The sequence below is a fragment of the Diaporthe citri genome, assembly GCF_014595645.1.
Source record: "Diaporthe citri strain NFHF-8-4 chromosome Unknown scaffold_9, whole genome shotgun sequence".
Classification (NCBI taxonomy): Eukaryota; Fungi; Ascomycota; class Sordariomycetes; order Diaporthales; family Diaporthaceae; genus Diaporthe; species Diaporthe citri.
Genome location: NW_025064854.1, coordinates 418,405 through 438,586, shown reverse-complemented (window position 1 = coordinate 438,586; position 20,182 = coordinate 418,405). Strand labels below are relative to the sequence as shown.

General features: G+C 55.5%; 7 protein-coding genes across 7 annotated transcripts; 5 read left to right on the top strand and 2 right to left on the bottom strand.

Moving 5' to 3' along the window:
• Positions 1 to 1,111: 1,111 nt before the first annotated feature.
• INS49_015280 (uncharacterized protein) lies at positions 1,112 to 2,955 on the top strand (the record flags this gene model as incomplete). The annotated part of the gene is made up of 2 exons (XM_043175962.1): positions 1,112 to 2,754; positions 2,808 to 2,955. The coding sequence occupies 2 exons, from the start codon at positions 1,112 to 1,114 to the stop codon at positions 2,953 to 2,955; spliced, it is 1,791 nt and encodes a 596-aa protein (XP_043019417.1).
• A 2,714-nt stretch (positions 2,956 to 5,669) lies between these two features.
• INS49_015279 (uncharacterized protein) lies at positions 5,670 to 6,953 on the top strand (the record flags this gene model as incomplete). The annotated part of the gene is made up of 1 exon (XM_043175961.1): positions 5,670 to 6,953. The coding sequence occupies one exon, from the start codon at positions 5,670 to 5,672 to the stop codon at positions 6,951 to 6,953; it is 1,284 nt and encodes a 427-aa protein (XP_043019416.1).
• Positions 6,954 to 7,801: 848 nt separating this feature from the next.
• On the top strand, positions 7,802 to 8,763 carry INS49_015278 (uncharacterized protein; the record flags this gene model as incomplete). Its single annotated transcript, XM_043175960.1, has 3 exons — positions 7,802 to 8,561; positions 8,620 to 8,686; positions 8,760 to 8,763. 3 exons carry the CDS (start codon positions 7,802 to 7,804, stop codon positions 8,761 to 8,763), a joined length of 831 nt encoding a protein of 276 aa, XP_043019415.1.
• Positions 8,764 to 9,435: 672 nt separating this feature from the next.
• On the bottom strand, positions 9,436 to 10,434 carry INS49_015277 (uncharacterized protein; the record flags this gene model as incomplete). The annotated part of the gene is made up of 1 exon (XM_043175959.1): positions 9,436 to 10,434. One exon carries the CDS (start codon positions 10,432 to 10,434, stop codon positions 9,436 to 9,438), a length of 999 nt encoding a protein of 332 aa, XP_043019414.1.
• A 924-nt stretch (positions 10,435 to 11,358) lies between these two features.
• INS49_015276 (uncharacterized protein) lies at positions 11,359 to 12,211 on the top strand (the record flags this gene model as incomplete). Its single annotated transcript, XM_043175958.1, has 3 exons — positions 11,359 to 11,622; positions 11,686 to 11,862; positions 11,927 to 12,211. 3 exons carry the CDS (start codon positions 11,359 to 11,361, stop codon positions 12,209 to 12,211), a joined length of 726 nt encoding a protein of 241 aa, XP_043019413.1.
• Positions 12,212 to 16,274: 4,063 nt separating this feature from the next.
• INS49_015275 (uncharacterized protein) lies at positions 16,275 to 18,087 on the top strand (the record flags this gene model as incomplete). The annotated part of the gene is made up of 4 exons (XM_043175957.1): positions 16,275 to 16,530; positions 16,590 to 16,895; positions 16,958 to 17,695; positions 17,903 to 18,087. 4 exons carry the CDS (start codon positions 16,275 to 16,277, stop codon positions 18,085 to 18,087), a joined length of 1,485 nt encoding a protein of 494 aa, XP_043019412.1.
• Positions 18,088 to 18,868: 781 nt separating this feature from the next.
• Positions 18,869 to 19,782, bottom strand: INS49_015274 (uncharacterized protein; the record flags this gene model as incomplete). The annotated part of the gene is made up of 2 exons (XM_043175956.1): positions 18,869 to 19,037; positions 19,118 to 19,782. The coding sequence occupies 2 exons, from the start codon at positions 19,780 to 19,782 to the stop codon at positions 18,869 to 18,871; spliced, it is 834 nt and encodes a 277-aa protein (XP_043019411.1).
• Positions 19,783 to 20,182: the final 400 nt, after the last annotated feature.

Genomic DNA, 20,182 nt, shown 5'->3' with positions numbered 1-20,182 from the left:
AGGGTTGGTGAGGACAGCCCCAGCGCGGCCCCAGAGCCTTGCAGAGCCTTGCAGAGCCTTGGAGAATGTCCGTAGCTTCCACGTCGTGCGGAAGACGGTCCGCAATGGAGGGGAAGTTCGCGACAATCAAGTCGTACTGAGCAGGAGCATGTGTGTCTGTCGGTTGCCTCATCAGATTCCGGCATCAATAAAGCAGGGATCGAAGCGTGCACCGCAGGCACAGATTGGTCTGATAAATACACAGTAAATATCGAAGAAGGGGGGGGGGGCCGGAAAGAGAAACAGCTTACTAGAAGGTCGCACCAAGCTTCTGGCAGGAGTGTGGCATCGCGCCTCGCTGCATCTGAGCATCTGGCACCCGGCCAACCGTTCCCGCCTCCTGCTGTAGGTCTCACGTTGCACCTCTTCCATTCGTTGTCCTTCAGCCCTGATATTCCCCCCCTGGAGGGGGGGGTGCGGTGGTGTTGACGGGCGACGGGGACCAAGACTTTCGCGGCGCACACCCACTCCCTCTGTGGGCCACCCTCCGCCCACTTTGACTCGCCTTGTTTCCCCACCATGTCCTCTCCACGGCATGCACTTGTCATCCCTGCTGCCCTGCCATTTTCTGTCTCCCACACCCTCCCCCAAAGGAAAAAAGACACAGACGGACAGGCACAGAGAGCGTTGCATCGAGCGCACAATAAAACTCGCCAGTAGCCGCCCCGGTCGTTTCCACCCGACATCTTTTTTTATATTCCCCAGACTGTCCAGTTGCTACTGTGTTGGCTGCGACTTCAACACCGACCGCTGTCTATCTACTACTACCTGCTCATCATCATCGTTGTCCGTGTACTGAGCCATTACAGCTATTGCCATCCAGTATCCTGCGAGCTCTTTACCAAGGTTCCCACACGGCTCCACTCGGATGACCCAACCGTCTTTGGCTCGTTGTCCCGCCCCGACTCGGCCTAACGATTACTCACACCGGCAGCGATTGAGCCACCGCGACCGAGACAAGCAGTGAATGTAAACTACAAAGTGCTGCTAGGCCCGACGCAATACGAGATCCATCCATGACTCGACCAGGGATACCTTAATCACTCTATACCGGTACAGCCTGTCACCAACCATGACGACCAGCGCTGAGCGGGCATACATGGAGGACGCTGATGACGATGGAAATCCTATCGACGACACGAGGACATATGTCTCCGTAGTACCGCCTGGCATCAAAGAGGCAGCCAACGTCTCGCGGACGAGGAACCGAACCCTGACCAGGGGGTCGTCGTCGTCGCCAAACCCAACCCACCTCCATACCGACTCCGACTCTACCGCCCAGCCTCGCAGCCCACTCAGGCAGGACTCCAGGAAGCCCAAGACCAAATCTCGGGACAAGGAAAGGCCGTCGGGCAAGAAAACGGTCACACATGCTCCTGTCAGGCCCACTGCGAAGTCGTCCAAGACCCTGCCCAACCTTCACACGACTGCAACGAGAAGGTCGCAGGAGCAGTCCAGCTTCTACGGCATCAGTCCTACTGCCACTAGCCCAATCCTTACTCCTGCCGCCACCTCGTCACGGCCGAGGGCATACACGGCAAATCAACGGCCAAACAGCTATTATGGTACACCGTCGAAGCCGCCGCCGTCCAACGCAAGGTTCTGGCAACACCCCAATCCCGTCCTGGGTACATCCTTTCCTCCTCAGGCGCCCTACCCACCACCAAGTGCCCCACAGTTTCATTCTCCCTTCCCGCCGCCGCAGCAGCAGCAGCACTTTGCTCAGCCGCCAGTAGACTACCTCACCAGCCAGGATGCTCTCGCAGCCCGCTTCGACCCGCTTCGGCCGCGGTCAGCCATGGGACGCCATGGCATCGAGTACAGCCCGGAGTACGATGACCATGAGGAAGGCGGCGTTCTCATACGGCGGCCGTCCCTGACCAGGAGAAGATCTACGAGGCAAGACCCGGACCGCATTCGCATGCCTCCCCCACCGCGGCCCAGCACAATGCGCCCACAGTTAACATCGTCTTTTGCACCCCCGGCTCTGAAGAGGCAATCGATTGGATCCGTCGGGTCATTGTACGATGACGAGTCTCTCGATGAAGACTCTCTCTATAGTGGTACATCCCCCGCCGAGCGATATCCTCGCCGAGCCCGTCGTCCGAGCATCGACTCCACCACGAGGTACGACACAGGGCACGGCTATGCTGAGGTGGCGGGCAGGATAAGTCGACGAAACTCTCATTACGGAGCGCGCAGGCGATCGACAGAGCGAGACGTCGAGGACAAAGTCAAGGCGGCGCAAAAGTACCAGGAGGATGTGGACGGCCCAACGAACAGCCTGACAGCCGATACTCTTCGGCGAATCAATAAGACCCCAAGCAAGGGCACCAAAAGCTCGGGCAGCAAGGGCGAAAGCGGCTACGGGCGTTCCGCGGCCTCGAGGAACAGCATGGACCCGGACGACATGACTATCTTCGTCAAGGGCATGGGGTCCCTGACCATAGGCAACGCGCAGCTGGACATCAAAGACGGCGCCGAGATCGCCATCCGCACCAACGGGAGCGAGAGGAACTCGCGCGGCGGCAGTGACAATGCCTCAACGGCGTACGTCGACGACAGTCGTACGACGAGGTTCGAGCGGCCCCAGGCACGCATCCGCGCGAGCTCGCGGGCAGGGTCGCACTCGCGGGGCTTCGCGCACCACGCACCGCCGGCTCCTCATCCTCCCCCACCCGCGCCCCATCCACAAGTGGACTACTACGGGAACCCGTATATGTCGATGCCGCACGCGCCGTACTCCCCTTACACTTATAACCTCTGAGAGCGCACGTGGACAGCGACGGCATACATCATGACGCACACGATAAGAACGATGATGATGATGATGACGACGACGACGACGACGACGACGACGATGCAAGATTGATGACGACCACCGGGATGATGCATGATTTGGCTTTTGCTGTTTAGCGGCTGTTTAACAGGTCTTCCTCAAACCGGCCTGATGATTTGAGATCGATTGGACGATTTAAGCGAGCGATGGTTTCTGACGTTTATAATTATGGGCTGCGATGTCCACGACACACCTCTCCTCACTCATCCGGCCCCGGCCGACTGGTGTCGGCGGACTACGCCGGTTTTCCACCTTGTCATCGGGGCAGCGATTTTTACTTCTGTATTTCTTGCCTGAGAAAAGAGCGCAAAAAGGTTGCTGAGCGGAGAGAGATACCCTTCCCGTTTTGTCATACACCGCTTTTCGCCTTGAATTCTCGGGGACCACCTTTTTTCTTGTCCTTGCTATTCTTTTGTGTTTTCTGTGCACTGGATGTGTATCCCCAGAGTGCTCATGTGGGCGGGCTACCGCACTCTGTTCGAGCCTGGCTTGTGTATACATGTACGAGGGGGGCACTGGGAAGCGGGTTTTACTTGCGCGCTGGCCGGGGGCTTGGGCGCCGGAGAGACAAGAGTTTACCTACACTGGTCACCTGCTTGATGTTGCTGTGCCATCATCAGAAGTCTTTTTTCTCCACATATATTACATTTCCATTTATGGCTTTTTGAATTCTGCCAAACCTGATACGCTCCAGACCGAATCTAGTGAGAGTCTACATGGGGCAAAGGGCATCCTTCCGAATCGGGACGAATAACAGCGCAAGCGGTGGCGCGGAGATGGGTTTGTGTATTTTGACAGCAGATTTCTGGAGTCTACGGATATCCTGTGCCGTGTTGCATAGCCAGGGCAAGTTGAAGGATGTCCTGAACAGAATGTTCTTCCGGAGCCTTCACTTGACAGTGGAGGCATCTGGATTGAGGCAGTCCGGACGGTGTCTCTTGAGATGTGTCATGATATACCACACATATTACACACCACTGTCACGGACTACCTACCCTTATTCGCGACATGTACCAAGGACAGGGTCCCGCCCCGGCTTGGAAGAATGCCTGCACAGACTGTTCGTGTTCATGCAAGAGTGGCACTGGTACCGTAGACTGGCTGGCTCGTGCCGGATCCGTCTCCCTGTCTCCCCGTGTACCCGGCCGCACGCCTCCGTCTCTGCCGCGGGACCCACCGATGCCGTGCATTTATTCACCTCTGCTCTGGGCCCCACGATGGAGGTAACCCGAAACAAGAAGGTCGTGTTTCTGGAAGACATCCCTGAGCTAGCTCGGGGGGTTTCGTCCGGAGTTGCAGGGTGGTATTGCAAGTGTGCCTGTCTTCACTACTGTAGTCCCAGGAATAGCCCAGCCGGGATTTCGCCATCTCTGCTCCCCGATTCATTCTGCGAGGGATGGCTTTCCGATCTGGGTAGTCGTTCCCCCAGCCCGGCGGGAGCGCGGATCCCAGGGACCGGAGCTTGGGACGAGCAGCGGAGCTCCGCTGGGTCTTTCTTTTTCCCCAGATACCTGGGTACGATACCGGGCTTCTTCCTAACCTGGGCAATTTTGTTGGAATCCTCGGCGCCACGAAGGGCTGGTTGACACAGGCCTGAAACAAGCTGTATCTCGCTCGTGTTGGGCAGACTGGGTTGCGTTGGTATTATTTTGCTAGTAGATGATTGGGGGGGTTTTGCGTTGTACGGTACAACGGTACATGTGGCAGCATTGTGTCGAGTAAACCCCAGGGGGAAAGCTGAGCCATTTTTATTTCGAGAATGCCATGCCACATGTCCGCAGCTCACTCGGCGCCTCTCGAGGGGCCGCCCACCAATAACGGCGCCTGCAGGTCTGGAGCTGAGCTGGCTGACTGACTCTCTGTTAGCCCACTGGAGAGCTCCCCGGCAGCAGTCTCGTCTCTTGTTACTCATGTCACGTCTCGAGTCTCACAGGGTTTGGAGCGGTTGGGCGATTGATAATGCGACCCCCCTCCCCCTTCACTGGTGGTGCGAGGTGGTGGGAAAGGGGTCCTTTCTGGGCTGGACTCATTCTTGAGTTGAGCAGTCGGTTGCTCGGGACGGGCCCCCCATTCCGATCTGTCAGGGTGGGAAACGTGGGGGCCGGATGGGTAACTGGACGGGGTAGGTGGTCCAAGGCAGTCAGTGCGTGTTGTCTCGCCAATACCCGAGGCGATGACGTCGGTTGTTGACAGTCACCGTCAACAACCGCAGGGCTGCATTAACAGGCACACATCCCAGCACGGTGGTGGATTATGGATGCAGCAGGATGCTACCAAGGATGCAGGCATTTATTTCATCAACATGGGCTGTGTGCTGTATTAAACGTAAACGTAAACAAGGCTGTCCATTGTTCCTGTTCTCTGCTTGGAAGGAGCGTTGCTGCGGCAGGGGCAGGGGTGGCCTGTCCCAACCACCGCTTTTCCCCAGCCATCGCGTTTCCACAGGAACAAAACCACCCGCCCACAGCAACCACGTCTCACACGCTGCACACAGTCTTGAACCTCCAGAGATCGCTTGACTCTGTCACCGTCCATCTGTCTACAACGTATCTATTCTTCACTCAGTCGGTGACCAAACTCATTCGTCGCCGACCTATCCACCTCACAGTTTGTCACGGAGACAAACATTCACATACGACGAGAAGAAGCATAACCTCCGTTTGTGCTGATCGACTCTGCAGCGCCGTCGACCTCGGCTGGTCTGCCAGCTAATACCAGCCAGAGTCCAATTCATATGTCAACGCTCCCATCTAAATTCCAGTGAAGCGGGCCTGCTTCCACCAAAGACAACATGGCGCCAGCATTTGCTGCCTACGCCCGCTCACTTCTAAGCCACGCCTTGTCCACCAACGTCGAGGCCCGCAGTCCAGACGACCTCTCAAAACTCGGCCCCATCGCTGCTCGGTCCCTCCTTCTGGCCCGCGACGATGCACCCAAACGGCCCGACCCCGAGGCCGGCATCATCCACCCTGAACAGTTCAACAACAAGTTTCTCTTCGTCCTGTTCGGTCTGCTAGGCGCCGCCTTCATCGTCGTCGGCATCTGGTTCTTCTTCTGGGCCAAGAATGGCGGCTTCTACTTCAAAGAGAACGACTGGGACGACTACAAGTCCACCGTGCTGCGTCGCAAGGGCCCCAACGGAACCACCCTGTCAGGCGCCACCACCGAGACCGACCTCGGCGGCGGCAGTGTGTACAAGGACGTCGATGACGGTAGCACCGAGGACACCACCACTGTCGTCAGCGGCACAACTGGCATTACTGGCGGTGTGAGCGACTACGCCGGGCGGGAGAAGAAGCGCAGGAGACGCGAGCAAAAGGAGCGTGACAGGGAAAAGCGCCGTGAGGAGAAGCGCCGCGAGAAGGAGGAGCTGAAGCGCAGTAAGGAGCGCAAGCGCAGCCGCAAGGTCGCCGAGGAGGGCGGTGTCGTCGACGAGGAGGCCGAGGCCGAGGCCGAGCAGTACCTCCGCAACTACCGGCACGAGAAGCCCGCACGCGTGGGCGGCATCAACAAGGAGAGCGACTCGAGTCAGTGGGACGGCTCCACGAACCCGACCGAGTCCTCCAGGGGCGGCTACACCGAGAGCAGCGTCACCTCGGAGCTCATGCAGGACCGCGAGCGCACGCCGACCAACACCCCGGAGAAGCCCAAGAAGTCCAGCGGCATCCGCAAGGTCTACTCGACCGCCGACAAGCGCGACTCGCGCGAGGCGGAGCGCATCCGGGCCGAGGCCAAGAAGCTGCAGGAGAGGGGCCGCGCCGCCGCCTCCTCCGCGGCGGGGGCGTCATCGTCCCACCGGCGCAACTTCTCGTGGCAGCAGAACAACCGCGTCGACGAGGACACGCCCATGGCGCCGAGCACCTACGGCCCCAGCGACGACGTCGAGTCTAGGATCCCGGGCAGCTGGGCCGAGAGCGACGTCGGCAGCGAGGTCGGCACCAAATCGTACCGACACGTCATCCCGGGGTTGTCCGACTCGGGCGCCGGATCATCCATCGGTGGCTCGGATGTGAGGGACTACGCCGAGGAGAAGAGGAAGAGGAGGGGCGGTGCCGGGTACAGGCGGGAGAGGTAGGCACTCTCGCTGTTGCGGTATGTCATGGGCGCCCCTTCGGAGCAGCCACGGCCGCTGCAGGGCAATGACGGGATATCTTTGTGATGGATGCGAATGAGACTTTACGAGCGAATGCACGAAGGATTGAACCTGTCATGAATGCTCTGTTTGTTCTTGGAGAGCATGGTGAGGGATCAAATCGGTATGTGTGATGAAGGCAAATGATACGGAAGGAATCTGGGCTGGCAGGGGGTTTTTACGAGGGACCGGTGGTACATCTCCTTTGTGTCGTCGTCAGGTGAAACCAGCCTGGCTTGGGTATACAACATTCAAGGCGTTTGTTGACTGGGAAATTGAGCAGCATTGTCAATATAATGTAAAGAATCCAAAAGAAAATTACCCATTTTTTAGGCTCCCTGATCAAGATGCATCTCAATTCTCATAGCATGCTTCTCTTTTGACTTCATGAGCTACTGGATGTCTTATTGTCAAAGTTGCTTGTACAAGGAGGGAGGAACCTCGGAGTCTACATTGCGGTTACTTGTGGCCTGCCCGCCCCAATTCCGTGTCAGTGAGGCAACAGGATTCGGCGAATGCATTCCCAGGCGGTCCGATGGGTGTCTCACTGTCTTCAGGGCAGCTGTATGGAAGCCCTGACCGAATCAAACCTTGGGAGTGCAGGTCATAGCGGCAGCTTGCCGAGACCCAGGGGTTGACAAGTTGACTGTAAACACCACGCGTTTGACATCCTGAATTCAATTTCGCACCCCGCACAACTGCTGTACCGTTGCAATTCTCGACGAGCCTACAATTATTCATCCAGATCCACCGCGAGAGTCTCATTCGAAGCACCTAGAGTCGATAAAGCAATGGGGCCTGAGATAGACCACGACCTGGACGTCGAAGGGGACGTGCTCCTGGTACTTCAGAACCCCAATGGGCCATTCGCTGTCTGGGGTGAGAAGGAAGCTTGGGAGCACTCACGACCAACGCCTCTGGACACCGAGAGTGAGCAGGCCTACGACTATATATTCGAAGACCCTGCCTATCGGATAAGTTGTCGCAGTACCACCGAGGCTGCGCCGGAATCACCAGAACGAGGCGAGCCTCGGCGCAAAAAACACAAGAGAAATCCTGCAAGTGTCGCCGGCGAAGGCTTTGAAGTACGGTTCCGGCTTTCCTCAAGACACTTGATATTAGCCTCTCCCTATTTCAGAGCCATGTTGACCGGGCCATGGGAGGAAAACTCCTCGCGATCTGGTTCGATGTACACAATCAATGCATGCGACTGGGACGAAGAGGCTTTGACTGTGCTGATGAATATAATCCACGGTCACAGCGAGAGGATCCCGAGATCGATGAGCCTGGAATTGCTTGCCAAAATTGCCGTCCTGGTTGACTACTACAAGTGCCACAAGATTGTGAAATTCTACTCCGACACATGGACCACAGGAATCTATGATGAAAATGATCTTCCTCGGAAATACACCAGGAACTTTATGCTGCGGCTTTTTACATCCTGCGTTTTTGCCCAACACGACATGTTTCACTTCTTGACACTCTTTGCGGTGCGGGAAACCCGAGGACCTCTTCGGACGCTAGGCCTCCCATTTCCTGATGGCTTAATAGGTTTGTGGTCGGCCCTGCTGGCAGATCCGCTCTCGTTGCTGACGCTAAGTCATTACAGAGAAAATCGACGACACGAGAATGGCAATCGTTGAGGTCATAATAGGCCATTACCATGATCTGGTGGCGTATCTCGGCACTCGAGATTACTGCGATGTATACCATTGTAGTTCGATTCTGCTGGGGCAACTTGTGAGGGAGATGATGGCCCAGGGCATATTCAGCCCCCGACCCAGTCGCCCCTTTCTTGGGCTCAGCGCTGGAGAGGCCATCCGGATGACCCTTGATATCAAGTCACCAGATTGGAATGCCCTTGGCAGTTCTTCTTCATCTCATCGATGCTGCCTAGGGCTGTTCTTTAAAAAATACATGTCGCATGTGCAGGCCAAGCTTCGAGGCTTGAATTTGAACGATTTCATCGGTCAAAGCTGAGACCGCCTTGACGTCTCGAACGCCGTACATTCTCTGCGCTGTGGAAGTCTTGACCCAGAGATTCCCGAGGACGAGTGGAGGTGATTCGGACTCTATCTATCCCAGAACTCCTCCAAGGTCCACAGTCATAAAACCACAAGCAGGACTGGGAAAGACCTGTTGGCAGAGAGATCGGGCTCGTTAAATTCAAGATGACCTGGTCAGACCTGCTTCGCTCTCACCATGTACTGCGAAGCTCATCAGCTAGCAGTTCCTGGACAGGGTATCATTTGGGATGGAATCGGCTGACAATATGATCGTGATACTCAAGTTATACCACCGACTCGTTCTTGACATCGTATTTTAATTGAATACAGAGATTCGCATTGAGTCTTCTACAAATACGCTACACGTGTAAACCATTCTATGTTACATGACCAACCATGCCTAGATTTTAATCAACACATCACCCTTGGTAGGGCTTCTTCTGCCCTCTGACTGGGGGAATTTCATATGTCAGAAACTTAGGAAGTGCTTTCAAAGCAACCTGACTGCAGCCCACCGTCCCGTTGTCGAGGAAGAAACAGTCGAGCAATGTTCCGAGAGTGACTGCATCCTGCACCAGTCCAAGTCGCTTCTCCAGCATGTCCCGGATGCGCGTTGGCATGCCGTCGAAGAGTTCCTCCCAGAAACCTCTTTCCGCAACCTCGAATTCGTCAGGCATCCAGAACTCGCCCCCGGTGTATTCGCCAGCGATGATGTGGATGCGGCCGAATCCAGCGCCGAAAGGTAGTGGGGAAGACAACTCCCAGTCAATCAACGCGGTGACGTCGCAGTTGTCGTCAATAAGTACATTGACGTCGTTGAGGTCGTAATGGGCGACCCACAGGGGTGGCTGCACCAAGTCGTCCAGCTTGTCGACAAAGCCCTGAAGAGTGTCTTTGAATGGCTGTATCTCTTGCAGCGGCGACGCCAGGGTTGCGTCCAGATGCGGACGAATCGTCTTGCCCACAGCCTCGTTGCTGTTTTCCGCGAGACACCCCTTTGAAAAGACACGACCGAGAGACTTGTTGACCGCAATGCGTCCTTCAGCACCGCGGCCAGCGACTCCTTGGTGCCACATCTTGCCTGGCATGTGTGGGAATGAGTAGGCCCAGGCACCTTCTTCCTCCAGCTCCTTGCTTTCAAGAGCTCTTGCGTCGGGGACAAACGGACCAAGAGCGCCCTTTGCCACCTTAAATGCGTCGACGTCAAGCGGTTCCGTGCGAAATTGTACCACTACCTCACGAGCGTCTGCCAGAGTCACAAACATGGTCCTGCTGAACATCCCTTGCATCGGGGGCTTGTCGAAACGCTTTGCGGCACTACCTAGGTGCTCCATGACCAGCTTCTTTATCCATTTGACCTGCTTCGTGGGGGTGTCGAGCAGCTTAGGCAGGTCTTTGTCAGAGGTAACCATCGGCATTATGAAGGATTTCCAAGAGGATTCAGAAAGAAAGGTGAATAGTTCCTGATGAGCTTCCACTGGTTGCTTCCTTTTTTTCTCCGTTTTTGCAGTTACCAAGTTGGTGAGGACGTGCGAGTCGAGTCACTCCCGAAATTGTGTTGGCCGTCTTGTCGAAAGCGCTATCGAAGTTGGAATCTGGGGCCAGCTCCTGGTAAGGGTTCCGAAGGACCTTGAAATTTCTTGGCGGTCGTACTCTGTGTCCAAATACTGTGGAGCGGTTGGATTCAGGATCGTATCCGATTGGCTTGTATCCATCACATTGCCTAGGCATTCCATCCCGTCCAGGGATCAACCAGCCTATAAGACAACACTTCCCCAACAGTACTTGAACAAAAACATTTTATACATCCAAGGCAGACAGGCTAGGGAAGGCGGCTTCATGATCAAGGCAAGCCGTGTGCGCAACTTTTAATAGGCAGGAAACAGTCACGATGCCACCACACCTGGGTAAGCTTCAGGAAGTGCAACGTCGATGTGGCGTCAATCAACCAACAGCGATGGCCTCGGACGAATCGTAGCCAAGACAAGAGAGCTTCCAACCTACAATAGAGAGCCTCGCGAGAATTAGACATAACACGTGCAGCAGTCTACTTGTAGAATTATCTGTTGAATCAACTAGTCTGTGGCACAATGGTGTGTGTTAGTTCTTCAATAGATCTCTCATCGTGTCATCGGATGGCGAAACGCCTTGAAATCAACTGCGTGTCCAGATGTCAAGCAATGATCAGAATCGTGGCCACTGCTTGCGCAGATAGACTGCTGTGTCAGTCATTACACACGATTCCATCTTTGTATAAAGAACACAAGATCTCGTGTCCTGTTCCAACATCAAGACATAAGCCAACAGCTCCTGTTGCCGTTCTACACCGTTGACTGCCCACCATGTCTACTCTCAACTGCCTCAACAATACAAACCTTCATGAAGGCCCCTTCGCCTCAACTGAATACAACAAACTCCCTCACATTGATGACATGAAGGATGCCGCAGCAAGTCATCCGAAGGAACATGCCATCCTACTGGGCATCATTGCCGCTCATGGACTGTCTGAGCAATTCTCTATCCATCTCGTCCACAAGCATTTTAACATTGCTGATGGACGAGTTATGGTCTACGAAACTGTCCAGGGGAATTCTCATGGTGGCTTCGTTCTATGCAGCCCCCGAGTTCCGCAGAAGTGCCCCAATATGCGCGGCCTCTAATACTTCAAGGCTGCCCCTGGTGGAACAATGGTTGCCTACGAGTTCACCACTGAGCCAGGCATGGACTTGTCAGACCACGAGAGCTTCATCAACAAATTCGCTACTGCTGTCTTGGAGCTTGGAGTCGAGGACATATTTGCTCTGACTGCTCTCTCCATCTGTCCCCGGGGACAATGTCCTCATAGAGTTTGAGCTGGGCCATGTCGGCTCAACTGTTCTGGTTGCTGACGCCAGCTGGCTACCTGCCCAGGACGTCCAGCTGGCCACTTCAACCGACTGGCTCGTAACCTCTGATTATGCACAATACGCCGGAGGCTCAGTTCCGGGCATGATTCAACTCAAGTGCTCAGTCACTCGCAGCGGCTCCCACTACAACGTCACCTGCAGCAGGACCAGGAACGGCAGCCATCTGGGCCATGCCCCTGACCCTTTTTCTGGTGACCCACCACAGGATCAGGTCCTCACAATCAACGGTGAAGCTCTCGAAGAAGGAACCGAGCCACACGCCATCGTCCCACGCCTTGGAGGTGATTGACGTCTGCTGAGTTGGACGGTTTGAAATGGGCTGCCCTGGCACGTTGGCAATGTCTAATCACAATTCTTCGTTTGGCACAGATCAGAGAATCTTTTGACGCCTTGGAACACTGTCTTTTCTGCTTGCCATGATCTTGTTTCGATGATTAGCTACACTCACTTTGAACATCAATCCTAGATAGAAATGCCATGAAAGCCATGCTTTAGGCTAATATTTGCGCACCTGAAAGGTCAAGTGAAATCGTATGTTATGGTGTGGGTGGTGCCAAGCTTGCTACCAGACCCAAAGTATATACACGCATGAAGATCATCAGACTGCCTCTTCCGGCCACCGAAGCCCTCCAGGCTCCCACCTGGACACACCTAACTCACTCCTTCCTGTGATGTCCACAGCTTCCAGTGTGGGTTGCTCGCCGACCAGGTCATAAATTACCTATTGCTCATTTAGTTGAAGCATAGATTAGCTTTTTGATCTTCAGAAGCGTATCAACCTGTCTTTTTCGTGTGGCCCACTCGCCATCTATTCAATTCCTGTCAAAGAGCAATTGCTCTTCTGTTCGCGTTTACATCAAGAACAACGGACCCACATTAGGGCTTATGATCAATACGAACAATAAGAAGGGCGCATTGCTATGGTCTGTAGAAGTATACCTAGACATGACTGCCCAGGTGTGGTACGGCCAGTTTGCGATCAAGCAAGGTTGAGTGGATGTCACCATGCACAGTAACCACGAAAAGTATACGTCCTAAGATGGCAGAAACTGTTTATGTCTCGCTCTCCTCTCCGGAGCGAATGTGGCCCAAAAGCCAACATGGAATGTGTTGAAAGCGCGCTCAACAGGAAGTGAATGGACGCCAATGAGGATCTACGTTTTTCCAACCGATCTCATCCGTGGTTCAATGAGGTCTCATCAGACTATCAGCCAACCAGTGAAGCCTCAAGCCATTCGCGGCCGAGTACCACGATTTTGTTGGGAAGGGAAGGGCGGTGAACCTCGGCTTCATTGACCTCGACAACATCGAGCTGACGTACCAGTACGCACTAGAGATAGGGTTTGCTGCTCTGGTGGCTGCGTATGGAACTGAACACCCACTGGAGCTGTGTATCCACTGCGTGGCTCGAGAACGAGGGCACCAACTTGATCATCAAGCCCGCCCTATTGAACAACGTAATGGATCTGCTCAGCGACATTCCATCGTCCAAACGCCCAACCTGCTTCGTCGATGTTTCGAATACCGGTATTTCTCAGGCTCTGCGGACAGCTTCCGCCATTTCCGTCCATACTCGGCGAGATCTTCCGGGGTCCCTAAAATACACACTAGACGTCTGGCCTTCTATGATGTTACGGTTCTAGGACAACGAGATATGCTGCGTGGCCGAAACCCAACTTACCGTGGCCACGATCGCCGAGTTGTTCATCGCAGCTCTCAAGAAGGTTCTGGCATAATACTTGCCCGGGCTAGAGTCGTCTGCCAACAATTTCTTCGTCCTGTTTTATCCTATACAGAAGTCCACCAATGCGTAAGGGAGGCTTGGAATGGGCCCGGTTGCGTTACTTACTATAATATAGACGCAACTATCATGATATATGGACAATGAACCGAGCTCAGAATACCGGTAGCATAGAACAGAGAGAATGGTATGTCGTCGCCTACGAAGCAGCAGAACCTAGGATAATGATAGGCGAGGAGTAGTGTAGTGTACTTGAGCAGTAACAAATACTGTAGGTTTTGATGGTACTACGATTCCCCATGAGCCTCAACCTAAGCTCTACCAGTAACAGGAGACGGTGGTACCAGTGGTGGTGGTTGTTGGTGACCAGGAACTCTACCGTGGGTGAGAATCCAATTTGCCTAGTCTAGGTGAGGCTTCCACGGCCCAAACGAGATGTCAGCCCCGGCAGTTAATCACAAGACGCCTGACCTTGAACGGAAACCACGGCCCTTCGACAAGGCTGTGTGCTGTGCAGGCGGATGCACGGTCGTAGGTGCGAGAGAAAAGAGGTATATCGACCGCAGCAGAGCTGATGTTCCAGTGTTGCTTTGGTTCCTAGATGTCCCGTCGGCCTCGGCCTGCTGGAGCGCTCACTCAATTCATTGGCTGCAGGAGACGAGGGCGGTCGATCGCTGTCTCGGCTGTCATGTACACTCTGACACACGCTGGCAAAGGGCAATTGAGCTGCTCGAAACTTGTTTAGATTGAGATCTGCGGCCGTCAATTGCCATGTGAAATGGGCAGGGTGTGAGGTGACAGGCCGGGAGGCATAAGCTTAAATGTATTATTAGCAAAGGGAGGCGGCTCGATGGACAGGCACCATTGCGCCTCCTTCCCAGCCGTGCACAGCAGCTGTGGCTCTGGTTGAGCGGCAGGAGAAACAAGACCAAAGCATATGTCAAACGGCGGTTTGGCGGGTGAGGTCGTTGATGGGCTGGCTTTTGGACCACGATGGACGGAGGTTAATTATAGGCGCGGGCGGGCCTCGGTGGTCCAGGGCTGAATGGCTCTGCACCGGGCCAACTCCCACTTCCATCATTGCCGTATTTATGTGTGGAACGCCAGCACAGCTCAGCCAGTGTACACGACTCACGAAACAGGCTGCGGCTGATGAAACCTGGCCGTGGGAGCCGTCCAGTTTGTCGAGGCCGTGGTCGTCAGACCCGCAGCTAGGGCCGGGGGGGGGGGGGGGGTTCATGCGGGCAGAAACGGGTGCGAGGGAGGACAGCCCACAGCATGAACCGGGCATGAACTGCGCGGGTCCTAGGGAGTGTGGGCTGGCGGGATATTGTGTGACGGCGCATGAGTGTGAGTCGTCATTGCTCCCTGATATTAGATGTCCTATAGCGTGCGTGCTTGTGCAGTCTAGTGGGCAGACACGTGCCGTAATGGCTATCTAGTCTACTCTCCTGTGTATTAGAGTCTTGACACTCAGGCAAGGTGAGCAAGGGAGCTCGAGCTGATCAAGCTGATGTCTCGAGATCCACCTCGCAGGAGGAGCGCGTCACTGCGTTCTTGGCACACCACCCTGCACTATCCGGCGGCTGTGCCCTGATAGTGGTGGTATGTCTCGCAACAGCCTGTCCCTAACAGCGGGCCCAGACGGGGACACGGAACAGAAGTGGCGGCCCACCAGGACAGAGCAAGGGCGTCTCTGAGGGTCTGAAGCAGGCTCCTCCTTGGCCACTGGCCCCGTCCCAGACACCCAGACGCCAGCAGTGCGGTGGCTCACCCGCAGTTCAAAGACAGGACCGCAGCCAAATCATGACCCACCCGCCTATCCGTATCCAACCTGGGCAGACAGACACAGACTGCGTCTCCAACTCTGGAACCCTCCCCAACTCTCTCCTCGCCATCACCCTCACATCCACACCCACTCCCCCGTCGATATCTTTGTAATGCGGATCGCCTTCACTTCATTGCCTGTGTCTTCTCTTCTCGCTGCCCTAGGATACCCAAGCCTCACTTTTTCTCTTTGTGACGAGCGACTCGCTGCGGCTCTTGATCCGTAACGCCCTCGATCTCAACCTCATCCTCAGATTCGGGCTCTCAGACTCCACCCTCCTTCGCTGTTGCTGCTGCGCTAGCCTGCAGCTGAAGTCCCTCTGATTCCAGACCCTGCCGCACCAATCCTGCCTGGGCACCCAGCCAACCAACCAGCCGGCCAAGCCCACAAGAGCCCCAGTGCCCCAGTGTCCCAGCGCCAGCGGGCAGAGCCATAGCCAGAACAACCGACCGACCGACCGACCGACCGACGCATCACACTTTGTCCCGCCCGCTTTGAACGACAACAAGCGCACCACGCCACTCCCTCTCACACGATCCATCTCTTTCTGCTACCACGACTGCGTCAATTTTGTTTTCATTTCACCTGTCGACGCCGGCTGCCCGCCAAGCACCGATTGCTTGCTCCTTCTCGCACCTTGTCCCTCCTGCATAGCGAGTCTCTTATCGAATGGTTGCGTCACGGCGGCAACGCCACCCTTGAAGTAACTTCTTGGGACCCGATCAACCACGAACCCAATTCATACCTTGATCCGATTACCGTCGCACGAACAAAGATCTCGAGATGCCGCCCAGCCGCTCACCAGACGCCCTCAATGGCGTCCTTATCGGCCTTCTCTCGTCTCTCGGCTCCGCCGTGCTGATCGGTTTCATCTTCGTCATCATCTACTTCTTCAAGTACACAAACTCCGGCCGCATCTTGCTCGACCGGATCGGAAGGCCCGGTGAATACGATGATGAGCAGGCTTTTGCAAAGGAGGAGGCCGAGGCGCTGGAGGTTATGGATGATATGCAGCGAACAGAGTACCTGAGGGCCAAAGGTGCGTTGCATCATTTCTAATCTCTCCCAAGTGGGCCGCCCATGCTAACAGCAGGACAGCATTCATCACGGCAAATCCCCCGGAGTCCGTCCAAACCGATATTTCCCTTTCGCAGTATCTGGCCATACAAGAGAAGGGTGTTTCAGCGTGGGAGTTCGAGCCGGAACTCGAGATCGCCAACTGCTTTGTCGAGGGTCGCACAGAGATAGAGTTCTTCGACTCCGAATGTACTGTCATGACGAATCTACCCGTCCCGAAGCAGAACGAGGTGTATTATTGGGAGGCCAAGGTGTACGAGAAACCCGAGGCGACCCTCGTTGCTATCGGTATGGCCACCAAGCCGTATCCGCTCTTCAGGCTACCAGGTATGCGCTTTGAGGCGATATCCCTCGCGAACACCACTTCACGATTGCTAACCTTGTGACAGGCTTCCACAAGCACTCGGCAGCCTACTTCTCAAACGGTTTCAGGCGTCTTAATCAGCCATTTAACCACACGCCTTATGGGCCTCAGATCGTTCAAGGCGATGTCATCGGCTGCGGGTACCGTCCCCGAACAGGCTGCGTCTTCTTCACTCGGAACGGCAAGAAGCTGGACGATGTGTGCCACGGGATGAAGAATCAGAATTTCTTCCCCGCTGTCGGCGCCAACGGACCCGCAACCGTCCACGTCAACTTCGGTCAAGCTGGATTTGTTTTCATCGAAGCTAATGTGAAGAAATGGGGCCTGGCCCCAATGACTGGTTCGCTGGCTCCTCCGCCCCCGTACGGTTCCGAAGCCGGCAGCATCTTGCTGGAGGCTGGCAGGAAGGATAGCTACACTGGGTCGCAAACCCAGGGTCAGGGCAACAACCCCTCAGTTCAGACATACTTCAGGCCACAGCATCAGTCAGGTCTCGAGCCTCAACATGGTCACGGCCGAACGCGGTCTGGAAACTTTAGGGTGCTTTCTCCGACAAGTCCCGGCCCCGCTCGGAGTCCCACTGACATCTCGCTCGCCCAGCTGGTGCCCAACGATGACGGCGGCGAGCCTAGCAGTGCTGCTGCCGGTACTGCTGGAGGAACCACGGTGCATCCCGCGGCCGGGCTGGGCCTACAGGAGCCGAACCAACCGCCACCTGACTACAGCAGCCCTGCATCATCGGATGCTGGGAGCCGACGCAATAGTTCCGAAAGCGAGCATACACCCTTGATACGCATTTCGAGAAGTAGAGGGGCGTCGTCAGTCACTGTGCCTGCGCGAAGTAGGAGCAACACGACCCAGCCGGACGGGCCTCCGATCCCGAGTTACAGTGATGCTCTGCGACAAGGAGCTGGGCGTGATCGCAGTGATAGCGCTAGATCCGCACGATGAACGAATCGTCGTACCACAGGGGCCTACCACCACACCCGGTTCCTGCGCTCCGTGGAGACCAAGACGTCGCTGGAGCCTGACTTCAAGTGGCAGGGTCTTTTACATAACCAAGAGCAATCAGCAAAAGCAAACAAGAGCGGTTGGGGAGACAAGAGCATTGGAAATACCCAGAGTCAACAATTCACAGTTGAACAATTACTTTGATGAGCTTTGAAAGGCGGCAAACACCAGCACAGCGCGAGCGATAGCAAGCAATAGGAAGGGCGCAATCCCGAACGGCAGGGAAGCACAGGAGTTCTGATTTGACATCTTTAGCCCTGCCGTCGTTTCTGGCTCATGAGAGGTCATCGAACGGTAGGATTGCACGGCGAAGGTGGAGTTTTTGAATGAATTGGGTTTGGGTCGAACGGTGTGTCAAGAAATATCACAATGACAAATATGTCCAACTCCGGGTTCCGGTCCTGAAAAATAGCTGTAGCATCGATGGTGCCCATGCGCACTCTGTCTCAAATTTGAGAAGCTGTTTGAAGTATGTGCACAGCATTACTACATATATCCATGCCGAGGTGCCCAGTATGATAACATCGGTCCATGTTCAGACCTCTCCCTATATGTGTATGTTTTGCACGGAGAACGATGTCCTAAAACTCAACGGTGGGAAGACCCCTGAGTTCTCTTCTTTAAATCCAAACTAGAGGTTCCTGGTAGTAATAGGCCGACGACTTTGTTGAGCGAGCCAAGGAGAGCATGCACCTGGACAGCGCTCTCTAATAATGCGGTCTGACAGCATCGTCCACTTTGCACGTGTCTGCTCGGCCCGCAGACCTCCGACATTGGGATCACCCACTTCGCTATGTCTCTTGACAAGATCCTGCGTCTCCTAGACACAGGGTCGCTGCGGCTTTTTCTTTTTTTTTCACGTGAGTTTCTATGGATGCTGAAAGGGTCACTGACGCTTTTGAGAGTCTGGTCTGAAATTCCGTGATCAGGGCAGAAAACTGGCACCAATCTGCCAAGGTCCCCTATCCGCCGGGGATGCTGATGTTCCTGGGATAGGCACATCTGCACTTGTGCCCGCATACGGCAGGCCGATTCCATTTGCTAGACAGTGCTGTTCCAAGATGGTGACGCGGTCTAGCAGGGCTTTTATACGGCTACTCGTAGATCAGCGTGCAAAAATGAGCGAGGGCTGCTGAAGCGGTCATATCTTACACGGGGTCGTGGAGACACTTACGCATCTCTGCTTGTGATGCCTGGGTCTGCGCTCCTGCTGGCCGCCAGATCCACCTGGGGCGAGAGCTGAATGCTCTGCTCAGGCCGCCGCGGGCCCTCACCATCACTCTGCATGCTCTGCACCCCGGGACTCCAAGGCTGCTGTGCCACGTCGTGCTGACCGGCGCGCTGAGCCGGGTACCCGGCATCCTCCGGATCGGAGGCGTCAGGCGGAGGTGCGAGCTTCGCCTCGGTGAAGACGGAGTGCTTCTGCCTCCGCCTGCCCCTCTTGCCGAGCTCCGAGTCGGGCCTGTACCTGCCGAGCCTCTCGTCCCACCGCCGGTAGAGCTTCAGTTCCTTACGGATTTGGATGATGGCGCTCAGGCTGACCGTGAAGCCGTCGGCGAGCAGCTTCTGCAGCAGCTCTTCGTCCGTCTTTGGGCGGCTGCTCCGGTCCTCCCAGTAGGATCTGATTTGGTCATTAAGGTTGTCAGATTTTTTTGTCTGGACGCGGTGGAAGTCGAGGTCCCACTCCTTGAAGCGGCGCATTATTGTCCTGGACTTCGCTCTGCAACCGTGCTCATTGAGCAGGATGCTCTCGATCTTGGACCATGGTGTTTTCTCATGGTAGAGCTTGATGATCAGGTCCTTGTGTTGATCGAAGTCGGCACGTCGCCGGCCGACCATAGCGAATGAGCACCTTGAGGTTGTAGTTGGCAAGATGGTGCCTGTGGTGAGAGACCCTTGCAGGGCAGACAGAGCTCAACAAGGGTCAAGACTGAAGAGGCCGTTGGGCCTGGTGGTAGTGGAAACGGAGCCGATGTTGCACGGAAGTCGGCCGAGCGCCTGGAATCCCACCGGCGGCACGTAAGGGAACCCACTACCCCAGATTTCAGCGTGGGCGATCCCTGGTTGGCGACCCCTTTTTTGAGTTCTGACCTGCAAGACCCAGCCCTGGAGGACAGAGGGATGCCGTGCAGACCAGGCAGACCGCCTAGGTGTATAGGCACCCAGTGCCCGGTGCCCAGTGCCCAGCCTGCCAGGAGGTGGTGTGTGGAGAGAGAGGCAGACCTGGCAGGGGGAAGGA